The sequence below is a fragment of the Ixodes scapularis genome, unplaced genomic scaffold (genome assembly GCF_016920785.2).
Source record: "Ixodes scapularis isolate PalLabHiFi unplaced genomic scaffold, ASM1692078v2 PGA_scaffold5__190_contigs__length_132052651, whole genome shotgun sequence".
NCBI lineage: Eukaryota > Metazoa > Arthropoda > Arachnida > Ixodida > Ixodidae > Ixodes > Ixodes scapularis.
Genome location: NW_024609880.1, coordinates 50,038,151 through 50,057,013, shown reverse-complemented (window position 1 = coordinate 50,057,013; position 18,863 = coordinate 50,038,151). Strand labels below are relative to the sequence as shown.

General features: G+C 45.6%; 1 protein-coding gene across 1 annotated transcript in view; it reads right to left on the bottom strand.

Moving 5' to 3' along the window:
* Positions 1–18,863, bottom strand: part of LOC8038308 (phosrestin-2) — a 475,145-nt gene that overhangs the window by 7,955 nt on the left and 448,327 nt on the right. The window contains exons 4-5 of the mRNA XM_040222786.3: positions 2,716–2,843; positions 2,176–2,320 (exon numbers count right to left, since the gene is read on the bottom strand). Of these exons, the coding sequence (XP_040078720.1) occupies positions 2,176–2,320; positions 2,716–2,843 (273 nt within the window). The remainder of the gene's footprint in view (positions 1–2,175; positions 2,321–2,715; positions 2,844–18,863) is intronic.

Here is an 18,863-nt window from a genome sequence, read left to right as displayed (position 1 = left end):
TTCCGCCGGGTGTGCCTTTTCGTCGCGCGCGTCTCGTTTCCTCCGACTCTCTACGCTCGCACCGCCCTCTCTTTGTCGTCGCTCCAGGCGCTTGCGTGCCTAGTTTCCTTTCCTTCCGCCGGGTGTCGGTCCCGTCGCACGCGTCCAGTTTCCTCCGGTTCCTCGGGGCGGCGACAGTCCTCGACATGTGTGTGCGTACCTTTCGTCACGATGGCCACTGATCAAGAGAATAAATCTGTTCGTACCTTTGTTCAAAATTTTGTGTCACGTCTGTGTCCTAAACAGCTTCGCTGGTCATCCACCTTTTAAATTTTTTTATGGGAAAATGGCGGCCGCCCGAGCTCTCGAATACATGGGGTTTTATGGCGCCAGTTACCGAAAACCGGCGAAAATGGTCCCCATTTTCTCGTGGCAATTTTCAGATAATCACTCATAACTTTTGAGTAAGGTAAGGGTTAGTACTACAACTTTGACATCTGGTTCGAACCGCGCTACATTTGAGTGAAGAATAGGCGTTCGGAGATGAGTAGTACTATTCATGCGATGAAAAAAAACAACAACAACATTGTAAATGTTTTTTGAGACACGTTGTACTTGCACAGAAGGCGTTGTTGATCTTTCTTTGAGACTCCAGCATTCGCGGAAAGTGTCCTGCAGGCGATAGTGTTCACTAAGGAGAGGTGAGTCTGAAGACACCACGTAAAAATTCGTGCTAGCTTGCGCTGAGCGTGTCACCGTTGCGCAGGTCTCGGGTTACGCGCGTGACTTATTTGAAGCCGAATCTCGCGACTCTACGACGTGCTGTACAGGCCAACACTAAGTTGGAAGTCGGATATGGAGGCTGCTTCGAAGCTGAGTCGTGTCGTGAACATACCCACGCCCGTCACGTTACGCCCTCCTTAAGATCTCCGTGCTTGACTTGCACGGTTCACACGCGCATGCCATGCTCACTGCCACCACGCGTATTTCGTACTTCGGAAGCCCCCCCCCCCCCCCCCCCCCTCCCCCTCCCCTCCCCTTTCCTTACACTTCCTCGCACTCCATGATGGGCTGAAGGCCGAGGCTACACGGGCCTCCGGCTCCAAACAAGAGATAGTTATAAATCACGTGTTGCTCTTAAGCACCGCTCACACACTTGCAACCGAGTAGAACCTAGAGAGAGACAAGTCCGATTTTTAAGCCTCTAGCGACGGCGTAGGACCGGATGCGCTGCTGCGGGGCAGGTGTCTTACGCCGTCGCAAGATGCTTAAAACTGCCCTTGTTTCTCTCGGTCCTACTTGGTTGCAAGTGTGTGAACGGCCGCTTTACGTGCTTATCGGCGCCCCGAGTCTCGCGACAGACGCCTGCGTTGGAGCAACAGACAACCTGGTCCTTAAGTGGATCGTGATTGAGTCCGGTGGCCCGTAGCACTGTCTTTGAGCCCGTCGTGAGGTAAGACAACGTACAGATAGAAGTTAATATACAGCTCCTGGCAGCTTAAGAAAGGAAGGACGCCGCGAGTCTCAGCCTCAAATTATCGCTTCCCAGCCAATCACATTGTTGCGCAAACTGATAAGAAAGCCCAAGACCCAATCACGAATAAAAAAACATGATCACAATAGGTCGCGCCCTGTGTTTTTTAAGCCGTCACCGAATCTAAACTCTCCCAGTGCTTCAATAAAAAAAAAAAAAAATTCCATTGCCATTTTTTTTTTTGTGTCGCGTTGTTTTGTTAGTTCCGATTTACATAGGGCTGGCCTTTTGGAGTCATAACGTTCAGCTTCAGAAGTCATAGCCGTTTATACTGAGAAAGCTTGACCAAAGGGCGGAGCTTGCTGCCCTCTAGATGCAAGCAAACTTGTGATAACATATTGTGTCGTGTTATCCGATCGAGAAACAGATCGGTATTTGTTATTCCTCAGCAACACAAGATGGCGGAGGGAACATAGCATTTCTCGGTTTTTGGATTGCATTGGATTGTGGCAGCTAAACCCCTTCAGTCAAGCGGTCACAATCATAAATTAAAAATAAAAAAAAAAAACAGTATTTAGCTGGATTCCTTGGTTGCTAGGCCATGGCCATCTCCGAAAGCTTGTCGAACACTTCTAGTGTAAAAGACCCAATACCTCGGGTTTGCTGAGTTGCGCCACCTATAGCGCATGTTGTGCTTGTCCAAGAGCAGCGCGTAGCCTTACCTCTTTGGGGAGGCTCGCGTCGACGACCAACTTCCCGGCGTTGAGCGGGAAGTCCTTGCACACGGACGAGGCCCGGGGACTCGAAGGCAGCGACCTCGGGGTGCAGGCGAACTGCGCCTTCCGGATGGGCATGTTCACGCAGCTCCTGCATCGCACAAGTCGGGACAGTTTCTTTTTTGTTAGAATTTTGCGATTTCATCTTTACCCGCGTTCAATCACGCAGGTTAGACAGACGTTTACCCGAAGATTCCTACAGGCACGGCGCTTGCACCTCGCGCATATCCTCAGAAATTCCTCACGCTATATACCTTTTTCTCGAGTGACAGGTTTGAGGCTTCAAACTGTTGCCTCATCGAAATGCCCACCCACTGGAATGGGTAACGGCGAATTCACGCAGAACCTTCTTTGCGGACGAGAACATCGTGTTACCAAATCGGATGTGCAAATATTGTTCCCTAAAACTTCCTAGCGTCTTCAGACGGTACGACGTATATAGCAGCATTGTGAGCGCAGCTTTAGGACGCGGGGTGCCGTCCTCACCTGGCCGGCGGCCGGTCGTCTTCTTCGAGCACCGTGTAGCAGCGAATGAGGTAGCGTACCCCGCACGTGTCGCCGGAGCCAGGGGTCAGCCTCTGCATCACCGTCGACACCGGGGCGTCCCGCGGAAACTGCGCCAAACGCAAAACGAGAATGTCCCTCCATGACTCTTTCTGCGGTGCACCGCCGTCTGCGTCTACGGTGTTTTTGTGGAACGCGTTCTGGGAATGAGCGTGCGATGAAACTCTGTGGTGTATACGGCACGCAAGTCCGCCCACTCCTTGCTCACCTCGTGCGTGCGGAATATCAGACGCGGCTCATGTGTCCAAAACAACCCAGTGACTCACCATATCTTTTTTTTTCGACTGATTGTTAATTGTTGAAAAAGTGCGAAGGACTATTCTACGCAATTATTTTTTGCTTGAACATTTCATTCGGGGTTTGCGCGGTGTATTGACACATTTAAAAGCCCGTGGGTAAGAATCCCCGTAGTTTGAAATGAAGCTCTTAAATGTCAAGTGAAAAAAAAAACACAAAAAAAAGCCTCTCAGTAAAGAGGTACGATAAACAAAATATAAGACGACAAAACCTGAAATACAGTCGATGCTGACGACTACTTCAATATACAAGTATATAAAAGCTAAGGCAGAAGGAGCCAATTAGTAGAGAAGAATGTGAAGCAAAATAGCCACATGGAGAAGTGCAAAGCACAAGAACAGTAAAGCATTAGTGAGCATACTAAAAAAAAGTCTGCCGGGGCTGCTTTACAACTTCGTAGAACCAGGACTACGGAAGGATTGTTCTTGCATTCTCGCGCACAAAAATAACGGTAAGCCTTTGCTTTTAAAATAGGATCATTTTAGACTTTTGGCGTTCTTGAGAAGTCAGAATTTGCAGAAATATTTTAACGAGGAAACAATTATTCATTCATTTATAAAAAAAAAAAAAAAAAAAAAAAAAACGTGGCTTACATCAGCAAGTCATTTCAGGGGGGGGGGGGGGGGGGGGTTAAACGTGATATTTCAAAGCTAATTTAACACTAGAGCACCGATACCGCGAATACGGCAACCAGAAGACTCAAACTGTAAACATGTCCCAGAAAGAATCTGTCCTTGCCAGAAATCTTAATGCGCTCGTGAATTTATATCCCCCAAATATAAACAGGCTACGCATTCTTGAGTAGCTTTAAAAATTGTTCTATCCAAAAAAAAAAAAAAAAAAAAAAAAGTCGGTCGCAGATGTGTCGAGGTAATGCCAAACTAAATAATTCCACGAAATGTTAGGCGTGTTCTCTAGATTTCACCGGAAAACAACGAAACTTCCGTTCGTTACAAGGTGTTGTCTTAAGCTATGTACTCCTGCGTTCGTGAACATTAAGCATTAGTCACGTGCATATGTATAAATCTTACCGAAAAACAAAAATTACTGACAACATATTTGCTTTTTGTCACCGTTCGACAGTACAAACACCCGGGCCATACTTTTTGTCTGTCATCCACCGTCGCTCCCTCAATTATATTCGCAAGATGTCAAGGTGATATATAAATTTATTGTATTGTATGATTATACCGCTAGTAGTTGCACCGAATGTTCGACTGCGTGCATACGTAGAAAAAAGGGCCTCGTTTTATGAAGTCGGATCCCATAAAACTAAGCCTCGAAGGACGTTGAATGTTATCCGAGCAACTGCTGCAAAACAACGTCTGCGAACAAGGTTACAACGTCTGCGAACAAGGTTAGCAACGAAGAAAAAAAAACACACACAAAAACTATATACGTGTACATACGTATGTACATTATCGGTCGTCGCAATAACTCAAAAACATGATATACGTAATGAGAAACTGTCTCTCTTAGAATATACATCGAAGCAAATGCAGCCCCGTTGTTGCAAGACGGCGCTGCGCTCAGTCTGATCGCCTTAGAGAGCGTGCTCTACGTATTTAATCCCGAGAAGAGAAAGAAAAAAAAAAAAAAAACGAAAGCAGTCGTCTGCCAATGTCTGCACTTTTTCATTCCGCTCGTCGAACCCGATTTCTGAAGAGAGCTAGAAGGCAAGCGGGCAAAGCAAAATATTCGCAAGAAAAGAGAGAAAAAAACGAGTTCGCGATACGAAAGTCGTATTCGCCTTCTGCTGCACATGTAATACGTTTCTATGCCTGTGCTGCCGGGATTTGTTGCGCACGACTTGATGATTGTACGAGGGAACGAGAGGAGAAAACAAAAATGAAAAAAGCGAAACTGCAAGACTGGTAATTTTTTTTTTTCACTGTGATTGGAACTTGCCATTTATTACAGGGCGTATATCAAGATCCACTAACGACTTTTCTTTATATTAGAAAGATCCGTTTGTCACGACATATTTTATTATCATTTTGAGTCGCCGTGACGCTGAGTACAGGGGAATTGAAGTTACAGGTGCTCGGAGGGAAATATGAAAATAATGTTTTATAGGAAATGTCTCGTACAATGATACACCAATGAATATCTGAACGGAGTGCGGTGGAAAGGGCGAGGGTTGTGAAAGTGAGGGTTGTTTTTGCAGGGCCGAAGATCTCAACGACCTAATGATGATATTACGCTTTAAAAGGGAAACTGAAGCGGTTTTCGTATTCGAGGAAAAACACCTAAATCGTCTTCATTTGGCCTCCAGGATCACGAATATCGAGATTATTTTTCAAGTTGATGCATGGAGGCTGCAAAAATTAATTCTCGAAGTACCACTGAAGCCCTTTTTTCCCGGGGCGTGACGTCATACTATGAAGTTTCGGAATCTCCGCTCTCGCGCATCTTCAGCGCCCGTCAAAGCTATGCACGTGCACTCTCGCTATCTTCAAAAAGGTCAGAAAGAGACGTCACGACTGGTGCCAGTGCGGGGGAATATATCTGGCAAGCTTGCAACTGGCCGCGCTGCCCACACGAGCGACACGCGCTTGGCGGCCCAAAGATCCTAGGATGACGTCACGCTTGTCGGAGGTTTTTTTCTGATTTCTCGCGTTTAGTAACATCTTCGGACACAACGAACGCGATATTCAAATTCAAGGGATAAAAATATGTCAAAATTCACCTCCAACTCGTTTTTTTTTTTTCCAAGATGTACGGAAACGAAATGACGTGAGCGCGATTTCTCTGCCCCTCGCTTCAAAGTAGGTCAGCGAGAAGCGCATTGCGTATAGCGCTCGTTACGTCAATAGTTTTTGCACGGTCAAGGGTACTGTAGTTGTGAGCTTTTCAGCTTGGTGGCGTCGACACGTGACAATCTCTGAAGCCCCTTGTATGTTTTAAAAGTAGCGCAAGGTCCGTCGATGCACGAGGCGCGTGCAACGTGCAGCCCTTGGGAAGATCATGGCGGCACAGCGCAGCACTGAGCTATTCAGACGCCATGTACTTCCCAGAAGTGGCGCGTGGCACGTGTCTCAAGCATTTCTACAATAGAGTTCCTGTATTAGCGCCGAGATGTTTCGGTGGCACCCTCTTATGGTTTCCCTCCGTGACGTCACGACTGGAATTTGCCTCGCCGTGACGTCACCAGTTGTTATTCTGGCTACTTACCATCGGGTGCGACGACCGGTTCGATGGTGCGTTTAAAAAGCACAGTAGAAGCTAGGAGCCATCGCAATCCGAAACTAACACCGTCAAAGTTGACAATCTGAGAGTGCTCATATGCCCATGGTTTGGCCAATCGTGGAAAGCTGACCACAGCGACGCTTTTGGCCACGCACATGGGAGCCAGAGTTGTGCGATCAGGTGAGGAGCCGGATCAAGTGCCGTGCAGGAAAGTAGACGTTGCACGCGCCGCGCGCCTCGAACGTGCGGCGCCGATATACTCGCCGAATTCAGTCACGTGACGAGCGGGATCAGCATGCCGTACAGAAAAAACGGCGCTACGGAGATGAACGCGCAACTCTGGTTCCCGTAGGGAGCCTATACAGGAAGTCTATTCCACAACAATTAAAAGCGCCACCTCTAACAATTTCGCCTATACTCGTTTTCCCCTCAAGAACCGTAGCAGAAAAAAGCCCGGCCCCTCGCAGAGCATTACTAATTTCCTCGTTTATGTGGAGAATTAAGATATATGTACGTGCAGTTTAGATTAGATCCACGTTAACTTATCAAGACGTACGCGTTTCAAACGCCAAAAAGCATCTCTTCTTCCTCCGACAACATCTAGTAAGAACTACTTCGCGCGGCTTATGAACAATGCGCAAAACCTGCTTCTTTTAGGTGAAAAGGAACATAGTAGTAATATCCGAGGGCTAGATCTCGAGGTCGCTGTTTTGAAGCGTTCTTCCGCAGAACGAGCACTTGAGCTAGAAATGCATGTCTCAAAGCCAGGAGCGCGGACGGACCAGTTCGCGCGTGTAGCTTTGGCTGCAGTCTTACCTTATGGGTAAACGCAGTATAGTAAACGCGTTAGCGTACTCCGCCGAGTAACATTCAGGACTCTCCATCATGGGGCCTCCTGCGCTGAAGCTTTGAACAAGCTGTGGCGCACTCGTTTTGGGTGGTACAAGCTCACCTGGTTGGGACGCCCATTATTGTGGCGCCTTCGCCCTGTTTTTTTCCTTCTGTGTAGTGCAGAAGAAAGCAAAAACACCTTTGGACGTCTGATATCAGCTACATTCAATGCCGCAAGACAATCGAAAGTTCCGGATCCATGCCACCACCGCTAGGGTACGCGTCTCGTATCTCTAAGTGGTGACATTAGAACATCTGGCGTCCCGACGTTTTTTGTTTTTTTCTTCCCCTTTATGGTTTCTTTGGGACGCGTGATACGGCGTTTCTTGGTCGCGCTCTTATCGTCCTCCCTTTGACCTGTGCTTCAACGGCGTTAGCATTTTTTGCTTTTTTTTTTTTTCTATTTTCCTCGTTCTCGTGTTCCGCGCCAGAGCAGGCACGCTTCTATATGTCTGGCAGTTTGAGTCGCTCAAGTTTTTACAACCCAAAACAAGTCCTAACAAGTCATTTTTCACAGCGCCTCCTGGGCAACGCAAGATGCCTATTCTGCCGCAAACTGCCGCTGCTTCTTAGGAACTCATGACGTGCCGGTATTCCAACGGAACTTCACAGACCGCCACCAGACGCAATTTTGAAATCTGTTCATTCGTTTTAAAATGAGTTTTCTCGACTTCTCTGCCTGCAGCCGAGAAACTCTAATCTAGGCTAGTGTTTCTGGGCAGCCGACCACAACGTAGACCACATCTAAACAAAGAAATAAGTGCGAAACATTTCGTTTCCGTACTCCTTTAAAGGCCGGTTCTCAAATGGAGCGAAGCGCTGATAGCGCTGCTCACGTGTCGTCAGCTACTTATCGTCTGCCATGAGCAACAGTTTTGACTGTGTGATACAATGCTGGTGAACGCTTCCGTGAGCACGCGCTTAGGGTGAGGTCAGCGCTATGCTTGTGGCGCTCCGCTGCATGCGTGAGCAGGCCTCAAGGGTCATTAAGACATTTGCGTTTGACTGCGTTTGACTGCGTTGCAGCTGCGAGAAACCAGGACAGCCCTGCTGATTATACCGCGAGCCAAGATGATTCCTTGAATTGGATTTCACGCTTCATACGAAGCACCGATGTGCCGGTGACTCGCTTTCGGTTCTCGACGCAACGCAGTCAAACGCACTCAAACGCAAGTGTCTGAACCGGCCTTTCGACGCGAGAAAGACAAAATACAACGTGCCGGAATGTCATGCGATATTTGTACACCGGGAGACTTAAAGGCCATGATCCCTCACGAGGTGGCAGGCACTTGGTTGGCGGAACGTCCAACAAGTCGTACGACGCGTCGGAAGGTCATGCATTGGAGCTGCGCAAAATGCGCGCCGGTGAAGTCGTAGGTCATGATCCCTCACAACTGCATCGGTTCCTACGCGTCGTAGGACGGGTCGGCCGCTTTTTCGACCACGTGTTTGACGCTTTAAACGATGGAAGACGGCAAAAAGGTGGAAGCAAATATAGATCATGCTGGCATAAACCGGGCAGCCAAGAATATGTTGTCAATAAGCTGGGCACATACTCTGTGTATCTGTCACGTGACGTAATGGTGTCACATAACGCCATAATGTTAGTGACGTTATGATGCCACATGACACTCTGATGTTCAGGTCATGTAATCAAATGTGTTCCATGTGCATATGGGATCAAACTGTGCGTAACGCTGGAACGTGTCGATTTTTCCATGCAATTCGGCTGACAAAGTACATTTTGAGTTAAAAAATCCCAGGACGAGACCTCATCTAACAAGAGACAGTCCTGTCGCGTGTTCATCGCTTAATTGACACGCAATTTACGGTAAGCAGCGCTGTTTCTAAGGCTGGTGACCTCTCCACAACATAACATGTTTTCTCTATCTCCATCAGCATACAGTGACATGATCGACAAGAGCATGATTATGGTCCGGAATTACCCACTCCTTCGAAACTACAAAATATTTGTGTTTGTGTGTGTGTGTGTGTGTGTGTGTATTAGGGAAGGGAACTGGGGTGAGGCTTTAATAGTGCGTAAGGCGTATTTTTAAAAAAAAAGAAGAAAAAAAAGTCGGGTCACGCAACACTAACAAGGGTGAACATTCACGACTCAAATAAGCTAATTATGCTGTACTGGCATTAACTAGCTTCCTCCACTGCCAGTTGCCACAGGTGTATTGTTTTAATATTAAAGCAAAAATAGCGCACTGGCACACACAGAAGAAAAAGCCTTCACGGTTTTCAATACATAATATATGCCCGTAAGAGGATTTAACTTGTAATGAATCCGATGCCAAGCGTAATCCCGAATTAACTAGCTATGACGACTTTCGTATTGATGAAGTTTAAAAGCACTAATTCGCAACGCAATTGCTAATGTTGCTTAAAGGGATACTGAACCAAGGAATTTAGTGTCCATAATAAGTGGCGCACGTTCTTTCCACGAGCCAGCAGCCACCGGTGTGCGCGAGCACACGCAACAAAAATGACGTCACAGACCTCCATTCGTGGTTGAGATGACAGTGAAATGTATGGGCTTCGGACCAAAGGAGAATAAAGACAAGTTTTTCATCTACACAGTGGTGCCTGGTGTAAAAAGTAAGCGATGAATTGGTCTAACAAGCACGTAGCTTTCACTTGTAGAGATGAAAAGCCTGTCTTTATTCTCCTTTAGTCCGAAGCCCATGCATTTCACTGTCATCTCAACCGCGAATGGAGGTCTGTGACGTCATTTATGTTGCGTGTGCTCGCGCACACCGGCGGCTGCTGGCTGGTGGAAAGAACGTGCGCCACTTATTATGGGCACTAAATTCTTTGGTTCAGTATCCCTTTAACAGCTCGCTGCACCTTCAAATGTTGAGGACGCTATCCGACAACTAAAAAGTCACTACAGCCATAAACCAGTACGTTTTGTTTGCCCCGGGAATCGCTAATTACGTTTAGGAAAAGCAAGAAGCACACTCACAAAATGGGTAAATAAAATGTATAGTGAAGTGCCTTTCTAAACGAATCAGAAACGTTTTTGTGACGCCACAAACCCCTCACTGCAGCAGTAGAGAAAAAAAAAAATACAACAAGCATCATTTCAGTAGGAACCACTGACGTCGGGCATCTATTTGATGACAAAATGAAAATGTCATCAGCGTATTCCTCTAACTTTAGGGATAATCTTGAAATGATTTTTGTACCATTTTGAGTGAGACACTCTTCAGACTTAACCACTGTTAAAAAACAAACAAAAACCCAGCTTTTTTGTGTAGGTTAAAGTTCAGGAAGCAGTGAGGACGAATATGCTGGTTAAAATCTAATAACTTAATTGACGGAAAATATTATAACTAAAAACTAAAAATAAAATAAAAACAGGACTTATAATAATAAGTTTTTGTACATCGTTTTCACAAGTACAGCAACGATTTGCACTACCCGCTACTCAAGATCGAGAACTCTGTAGATAACGCTAGCAGCGCGCATGCGCAGCAAGCGGCGTTTTGGATGCGGAGTGTGTAGCGGAGGTGATATGGCGATCCACAGAACCCCCCTAATAATTAAATAACCCCCTATCAACAGGCAAATGAAAAAACGTCATGATCATTGTTTTTTGCAGATCACATTTTTCAGACTGCCTTTTTTAAAATGCGAAATCTGTTCCCAACGCATGAAAACGTAAGAAGGTGGAAACAACAACAACAATAATCTCGCTTGCGGAGTGCCGCAGTACGATAAATGAAAGCCATGCTGCAAACTATGGCTGTACGGAGTTAAGTTATTTATTTCAGATGACAATTGTATCTTCGTGATTTCATGTCCTTGCTACTTTGTTCTAAACGTTGAAGTCCAAGGCCACAACATTGATACAACACTGGCCATATAATATTTTTTTTTTACAGAGACAGGTCAACGCAATTCAAAGCGGGTTAACTTTTTGTGGTTTAAACATCCATCAAACTATTTTCACGTTGAGCCGTACGTGTCTTCTAGAATATTCTACCGCGCCGCCATGTTTACTTGCTTTTGTTCGCATTGACGTTACTAGGAAAAAAATTCAGTTAGGAAATTTACCCTTGAAACCCGGACCGCTCGCGTCTACCGAGACCGAACTAGATACGATTACAGCGCCACCCTTTAGCGGGAAGTCAAAACACGAAAGTTGCTTTACATAGCTACCACGAGATGGCGCCGCGAGATGAAGTCGTATGGGCGCTGTCATCTTGGAATCACGTGACGCGTGATTCTTGCCTTGCCTTACATCGTGCTTTCTTACTTTACATCGTAAAGTATAGTCAGATACTTATACTACTACCTAATTGCAGTACATCATACCGCGCACAACTTCTGCAGTTAATTTTGTAACATGATTTGACTATTTTTACCGTCGGCGTACCGAATGCATTTGAGGATGAGGCACAAGAACAACGTTTGCACTGAGCCAGATTGATTATGTAGATGACTGAGACCACACGATGATTCAAAGTTCAATTACTTATGACAGCTCAGGTTTGTTTACTAATAGTGGCGGAACATTCACAAATAGAGGCGCCTATATTTACGATCGCTCATTTGGAATTTCAAGGTGTCAAGAATAGTCCGCCTAAGGATTCTTTGTATTCAAAACAGATCAAAAACAGCTTCGGTTGATCATGTGAGGGAACTCGTGAAGTAAAGAGGCAACGAACGTTGAGCTTGCATTTATATGATGCTAGGAATAATGGTACGTCAACCTCAGGCGATTAGTTTGTTCATAAGATCGCACCTACATGAATGTGAGGTTCTCAATCGTTTTTGAGATGTAAACTTTCGGTTGGTCGGTTTATTTAGGCATTTTAAGAAACCGTATACCATGCGCGGTTTTATTTAGGCAGTATTTTTAATGATTTCAAAATTTTCTTTAGATAACCAGTTAAATTCACTTAAATGTATTTTAACACAAAGTTTGGGACTAAATTCCCACGCAAGAAAAAGTCACACACAAAGAAATAGAGTCGTCTTTATACACCAATCCAAATCGCCGTTTGGGTTCGGCTCACGCGAAGTAATGACGACGTTTTTGTTTCGTTTTTCTTTTTTCTGCTGGCGCAAAACGTTTGTATATGCTGTCCTAACCCTTGCCAGTGCCTGGAGTCTGCAATATTTGACGCCGAAAATGAAGCCGTCTACATCAAAATCACTCGAGTCCAGCGTTGGCGATGGCGGATAGAGATATACTTTTAGTGGCTGGCTACGCCGAAATTTACGAAGCGCATCTGTTCAAACGAACAAAAGGTCTCTGTACACACGTCCATGGAGTGGCGCACTTTAGGCAAACTTTCAGAGGTACTTCTCCTGCGCCCTTTAATTTATTATGGCCTATTTTACCGAAGACAAATGTCTGACTTATTCTGACGGGCGCGTCACCTACATCGTATCTTGTGTATACCGTAAGCAAATGTCCATATCTAGATAGTGAAATTCCTAGGGCCAATATTTTGAAATGCTGCTTATGAGTACCTTAAAATGGCTGATAAAATAAATACATTTCTTACCCGGTTTAGGTCGGACTGTCGAAATATTTCACGAGTACTTTTTTTTTAATAAAGGAGGTCAAGACGATATTGTTTTTATAAATTATTGGCGTCATTGTACGATACTTCTTTAGTTTGCGCAATTCACTATAAGTTGGGTGTCCATGAAAAGGAATCAGTCAGCAGTAAACTCGCGAGTTCATTTGTTCTTTCCAATTCAGCACATTGCTAATCGAGCTGTCGTTCTGCTTGTTCACATTCATGTATTAGTCTCTTCGTTGGTTTATTTTTCTGGAAACTAGTGTCATCGGGTACGGTCGTAGACGATGGTATTCTTCCCTGTCCACGATGAGTTCAGTCGTTTCGTCGCAGACGAAACGACTGAACTCAATTCATGCTCAAAGCATGCTCAAAGGGACGACACGAGCTCCCGCTAGCAATACTTGTCCTTGCCTAGGATCCACCGAATCTCTCTACACGCAGGAAGAGGTGCATTCTATCGTGGGGCTGCGCTCAGCACCTGCTTCAATAAACGGGTAAACGCAATATATTTTTGCAGTACAAGTCGATGTCCCAAAATACTCGGGACTACATTGGCATTTAAGAAAATATCGTTTGCGTACAGCGGATTCATAGACAGCCTATCTTCACATCCGAGCGACTCCAACTTTGCTCTCGTTACTCCATTTTCCGATCGAGACATCTTCGCTTGATTTATAACTCAAAAAAGGTGTACAAATACTAGTTTTTTCAAGTTAGAAAACAAAACTGTCTTCACGTTAAACAAAATCTCTAGTTCGCCACATGCATTAGCCAACAAGTTATTCAGCAAAAAACATTTCGGTCGTTTGGTGCTATCTTTTCCCAGTCAGAGTTGTTAGATGATCGGATGAGACACTAAGATCTTTAATCTTCAGATCATCAGCATATTTCTTCGAAGCTATGCAGTCGCTGACAGTTTAAGATGTGGTTAATTTCATGCTAGCATTACCGTTCCGCAACCAATCGGATTGAGGCATTAAATGACGAGACCGCGAAGAATGAATCCCGAAGCAAAAAGCGCAAACATAATAAGCTCCGCCCCGAGTGTTTTAGGCTGTCGGCGCTTGCTTTTTGTGCAGCTTTTTCGATAACTGGTCAAGCAACATCAAACGTCCCTTCATTGCCATAATCCGGCTGAAGAAAACCGCATCGTCAGCAGATTTCGGGAAAATCACACACTCTCCAAGTTAAAGGGAAACAGCATTAAGCGTATGTACGTGTATGTATACATACGGCCTTTTCCTTAAAGGCATTTAGCGTTACGAGATTAAACGTCGTGAGCACACGCACACATACACACGCACACAAGCGCACATGCATGCACACAGACACACACAAATATACGCACAAAGACGCATACGTACGCCGGCGCGCACGCACACCTACGCACACACACACACAAACGCACAGGCAAAGACGCACGGACGCTAAAGTTGATGTGGTTTCTTCTTTTGGGATGTTGGATATGTCAAAACTGCCGTCGCGCGGTTCTTTCTGTTATACATAAATTCTCCGGGGGAAAAAAAGAAAACAGAACACGAAACGACGGAGGGGGAAAAAATAACACGAGCTCCGTAAGTGGATTTCTTTGGTAGCGTATTTATTCGCGCTCGGTTAGTCCCGCTTATTCGAGACTTCCAGCTCGTATCCGCCACTCCCTTCAATATCTTATTGAAATTTCCCCGTTTTCGAGCTGACCATTTTTCTATGTTAATTTTAATATACGACGTTGAATGAATACCTTGCTCGAGTGATTTGAGCTTCCCGGGACAGGCACAAGAACGAGCCTGGTTATAGGACTCCTTTGCTTTTTGCGTATTTGAATGACATTAAAAAGCGACAAGAACGCAGAATTGTTCAAATCTGTCGGTAAACCAAAGAAACGTCTTGGAATACTTAGCATAGCCAACTCTGCCATATACAAATATTCTTCCGCACATGGTATCCAAAGATATATAATATAATGATATAAATTAAGTTCTGGTACGTTTTAGTAGTATTTCGTCGTTGATGCAGGATACGTACTTGTAATATTGCGAGCCTAAAAAAAAAAAAAAAAAAAAAAGCTGGAGGATATTACGTTTTGTCTTCGTACTTTTTGTTGCTTTCTAGACCGAAGTAAATTTTTTTATTTAGGTGTTCGTTTCAAAATAATATTCTGTTTAGAGATGAAGGGAATATAAAAATTAAGCCCGATTCTTTTTTTTTTTGCAAGAAAAGCAGAGAGGGATCGAGGGTCGGCTAAATTAATTAAAATCCCCGGGAACGAACGCCGTAAAATATTAGTAGTCCAACCTCGACAATGCCGGGGATTACTTTTGAGACTGACACGCATCGAAATATCGATTTCAATCGGTTTGATTAGCTTCCTTCCGAATCTGTTTGAAATCCTGGAACTTCTTTTTAATCCCGCTTCCGCTTCGGTCATCGCTAGACCTCAATTCGTCTAGGCGATGTGAAACACGCGCCCGAATACATTTCGGGGGCTTAGCCGGCGCCGATGTCTGCGCGCTTCTATATTTCGGGCGCTTTCTATAATCCGTTCCACTCTAAAAGCCAGTTGGCACAACCCCATTTTCTTACGTTACGTTTCGTTACGACAGCCTCGGTCTGCTTACGTCGAGAGTCACTGGGACATCCGGGCTTCGTATGAGGCGTGGCAGCCAATTAAAGAAGTAGCTTTACCCGCGACATACGGAGCACGGATGTCTCGGTGATTCCTGGGGTGACGTAAGAAAACTTAAGCAAGCGGCCTTGAGTGAACGGGCCTTGAAGGAAAGCTGAAGAACTCCTCAACTTTGAATAAAAAGTACAAGTTGTCATTTAGACACCCTCAAACTTATGTCTCAAGTTGTTTTTATTCGATTTTTTTAGTAGGAGCGTCGTAGTGTCCAATTCAAATTTCCTCGTAAACGAACCCCGTTGCAGCGCACCAAAGGAAAAAAAAAAAAAAAAAAAAAAAAAAAAGCAAAAAAGAAACAACTAGCAAAAGTGACGTCATTAGCAGGGTAAGATGACCCTCGCTCGCCACCAAGCTGGCTCGGGGAGGACGACGATGACGTCACGACGCTCTGAACATAGATAAGAAGGGGCAGATAGCATCGCCGCATGCCCCGCGGCAACCGCTGCGGTATTCTTCAAAACGACTGCGATTTGCCTTTACTTCCGGCCAAGATAAGTACGATAGTTGAATTCACGAGACAAAAAGTCTATCCGGAGAGCAAGTCGTCCACTTTTTTGCGCAGGAGTTGCGGTGACGTCAGGACGACGCCGAGCTCCGATTGACTTTGATTAAAAGGATAGTCGGTAGGGCCCAATGCTAGACGCCTCGAGGTCTACACACCGTCTTTTTTCAATCAGCCAATAAGGGCTCGGCGACCTTCTGACGTCACCAGTGAATTAAGCAGACAACTTGGGGCTCTAAACTCGTCAAACACGAAGTTGGGGCCGAAGTTGACGGAGCGCACCGATTGGATAATCGCGACAATGACTTAGCACTTTTGTCGCCTACGTCCAATCGGCGCGCTCCGCGAACTTTCGGCTCCAACTTTGTGTTTGACGAGTTTAGGGCCCTTGGTCTCCGCATAAAAGTCCGCCGCTCCAACTCAGATTTCTTGAAAAGTGCTTCGGCTTCCCGTTAAGTTCGACTGCAGCCCGACGCTACGATTCGTCGCAGCCAATCAAGTGGCGCTAAAAGTCCGCCGTCATGGATCGCTTCCGTCGGCTAAACCAATCGCGCGCGAGGAAATGCTCAGAGTCACGGCGGCGCATTCACCGTGCGTGGTTGGTTTAACCGCGGCTAAAGCGAACGCGCAAAGACGACCAGCTGCCGTGACGATGCATTTTTTAGCGGCGCTTGATCGGCTACAACCAATCGTAGCGTCGGGCTGCGGTCGAACTTCAAAGTGCAACGGAATATGGCCTAACCTTGGTGCTGCGCTCGGGTTTCGTATTCACGTATCCGACCTTTGGCTTCCTCTATTAGCGACGTGCGCGACCGAGAGCGATTGGCTCTCGGTCGCATACGTCGCTACGATTCCAGAGCTGTGGTCGATGTTCGCGATTCGCCAAACTATAGACCTTTTCACCCTCCGCCGCATGGGCGCTGCCATCTTGGCATCACGTGATGCGGCCGCCATTAGGTTGCTTCAACTCGTCGCTCCGCTCTCCCCTCAGAAGACACTCCGCGCCTTGGCGGATGCGTTGAATTCGCGTTTTTCGTCACGTTTCACAGCATTTCTTACCTTTCTCCGTTAAGTGTTATCTGATATTTATATTTACCACGTAATTCTACTACACCATTGTGTGCACAACTTCTGCAGTTAATTTGTGTAACACATTTTTACTATTTTTACCGCCGGCGTGCCGGCTACGCGTTAAGAGGCTGTATGAGCACATGAATCAGTGTTAGCGCTCACGCACGTTCAGCTCATATATGACTAAGACAGCACAAGGGGTTCAAAGGTCAAAACTTACGAGAACTCAGGTTTGGTTGCTAATAGTGGCTAAACATTCGCAATAGGAAGCGCAATGTAAGTATATAATGATTGCGCATTTGGAATCTCAAGGAAGGTGACAAAATACTCGGACAAAATACTGAAAGCATCATGTTTTGTATTCATACCAGTTCGAAATCAGTGGCTTTTGATTATATGGGTGAACTCGTGGACAAGAGAATCAACGTTTTATTTGAATTTTTTTTCTAGTGCTAGAAATAATGGTACGTCAACATCAGGGCAGTTTATTTGTTTACAATATTACATCTACATCTGTTTGACGTTCTTAGTCGTTTTTTTTGCGATATAAACATTCCTTTGATTGGTTTATTTATGAATTCCAAGAGACTGCATGCCGTTAATTAGTCCCATGTCTACAGTATTTTAATTGCTTAAATGACATTCTTCAGATAAACAGTCCAATTCAATTAATTCATTTCAACACAAAGGTTGGGACTCCCCACGTACGAAACTTTTACAGGCAGCTTGAGAATGCCTGGGGTCCACGAAACGTGACGCCGAAAAGAAACCGTCTGCATGAAAATCGCCCGAGTGCAGCGTTGTGGACGGCAAATAGGGATTCACTTTTAGTAGCTGGCGACGCCGAAATCTACAAAGCGCGTCGGTCCAAACCAGTAAAGAGCTTTCTATACAGGTCCATGCGGTGCCTAGCACTCAACTTCAAGCAAACTTACCGGGGATCACTTCTTTTGCGCCCTTTAGTTTCATCTGTCAAAATTTACGGAAGATGAATGTCGGGCTTCATTTAAAGGGCCTGCCACTTATCTCATACTTTGAAAACGTCGCAAGCAAATGTCCAAATCACAAATATTCATGTTGTGGACCTTCTTCTTCACTAAGCACTCATGCATTACAACAGAAAGTTTTAGAAGATCGTGTTTTCAATCCCATGCTATTTGCAGCTTGAGCTCGCGCTGCCACTTCGATGCATGCTGTAAAGCGCGCGCCCGTAGCGGTAATGGGCATTTGAAAACTATCTACTAAAACTCCCTAATATAAACGCTGGTCAACACATTTGCAAAGGTTACGTTCGCATGCAACCGAAATGACAAAAGCGACCAAAACACCGGAACAACCGCGACTCATGGATTACTTCGCGAAGCTACCCCTTGCATTGCTTGCCACGCTGTGTACGGCGAACACTTGTCTTGGTGACTCTGTCGTAGCGGTCGTTTCGGTTGCATGCGAGCGCAACCGAAACCAATGTGTGAACCAGCCTTTAAATGAGCGGTCGAATATCTTACTTGAGCGCGAGCCCTTCCACACCACTCGGTGCACGCGTAGCCAAAGCCCGGCGGCAGGCAAGAAGCGCGTGCTGAGGCGAAGCTTGTCCTGCCCTTTATTTATTTATTTTTCTGGAAACTAGTGTTCGTGGGTACGACCGTGGGCGGTGGTACTCCTCCCTGTGCACCAGCGCAGTTGTTTCACCGCCGGAAACCTGGCCGAAATTAACGATGGACGTAATCATCAATCTGGTGTTCGTGAAAGTGCTCGTCGATTTAGGCTGACACCACTTTGTGGTTCCCTAAGTGCCTCAGTGGCATTGTTTCATTCGCTATATGCGACAATAAAGAAATTTGTATCACAAAATTTAGCGAAAATGGCATGAAACAGCAACACAATCGCCTGC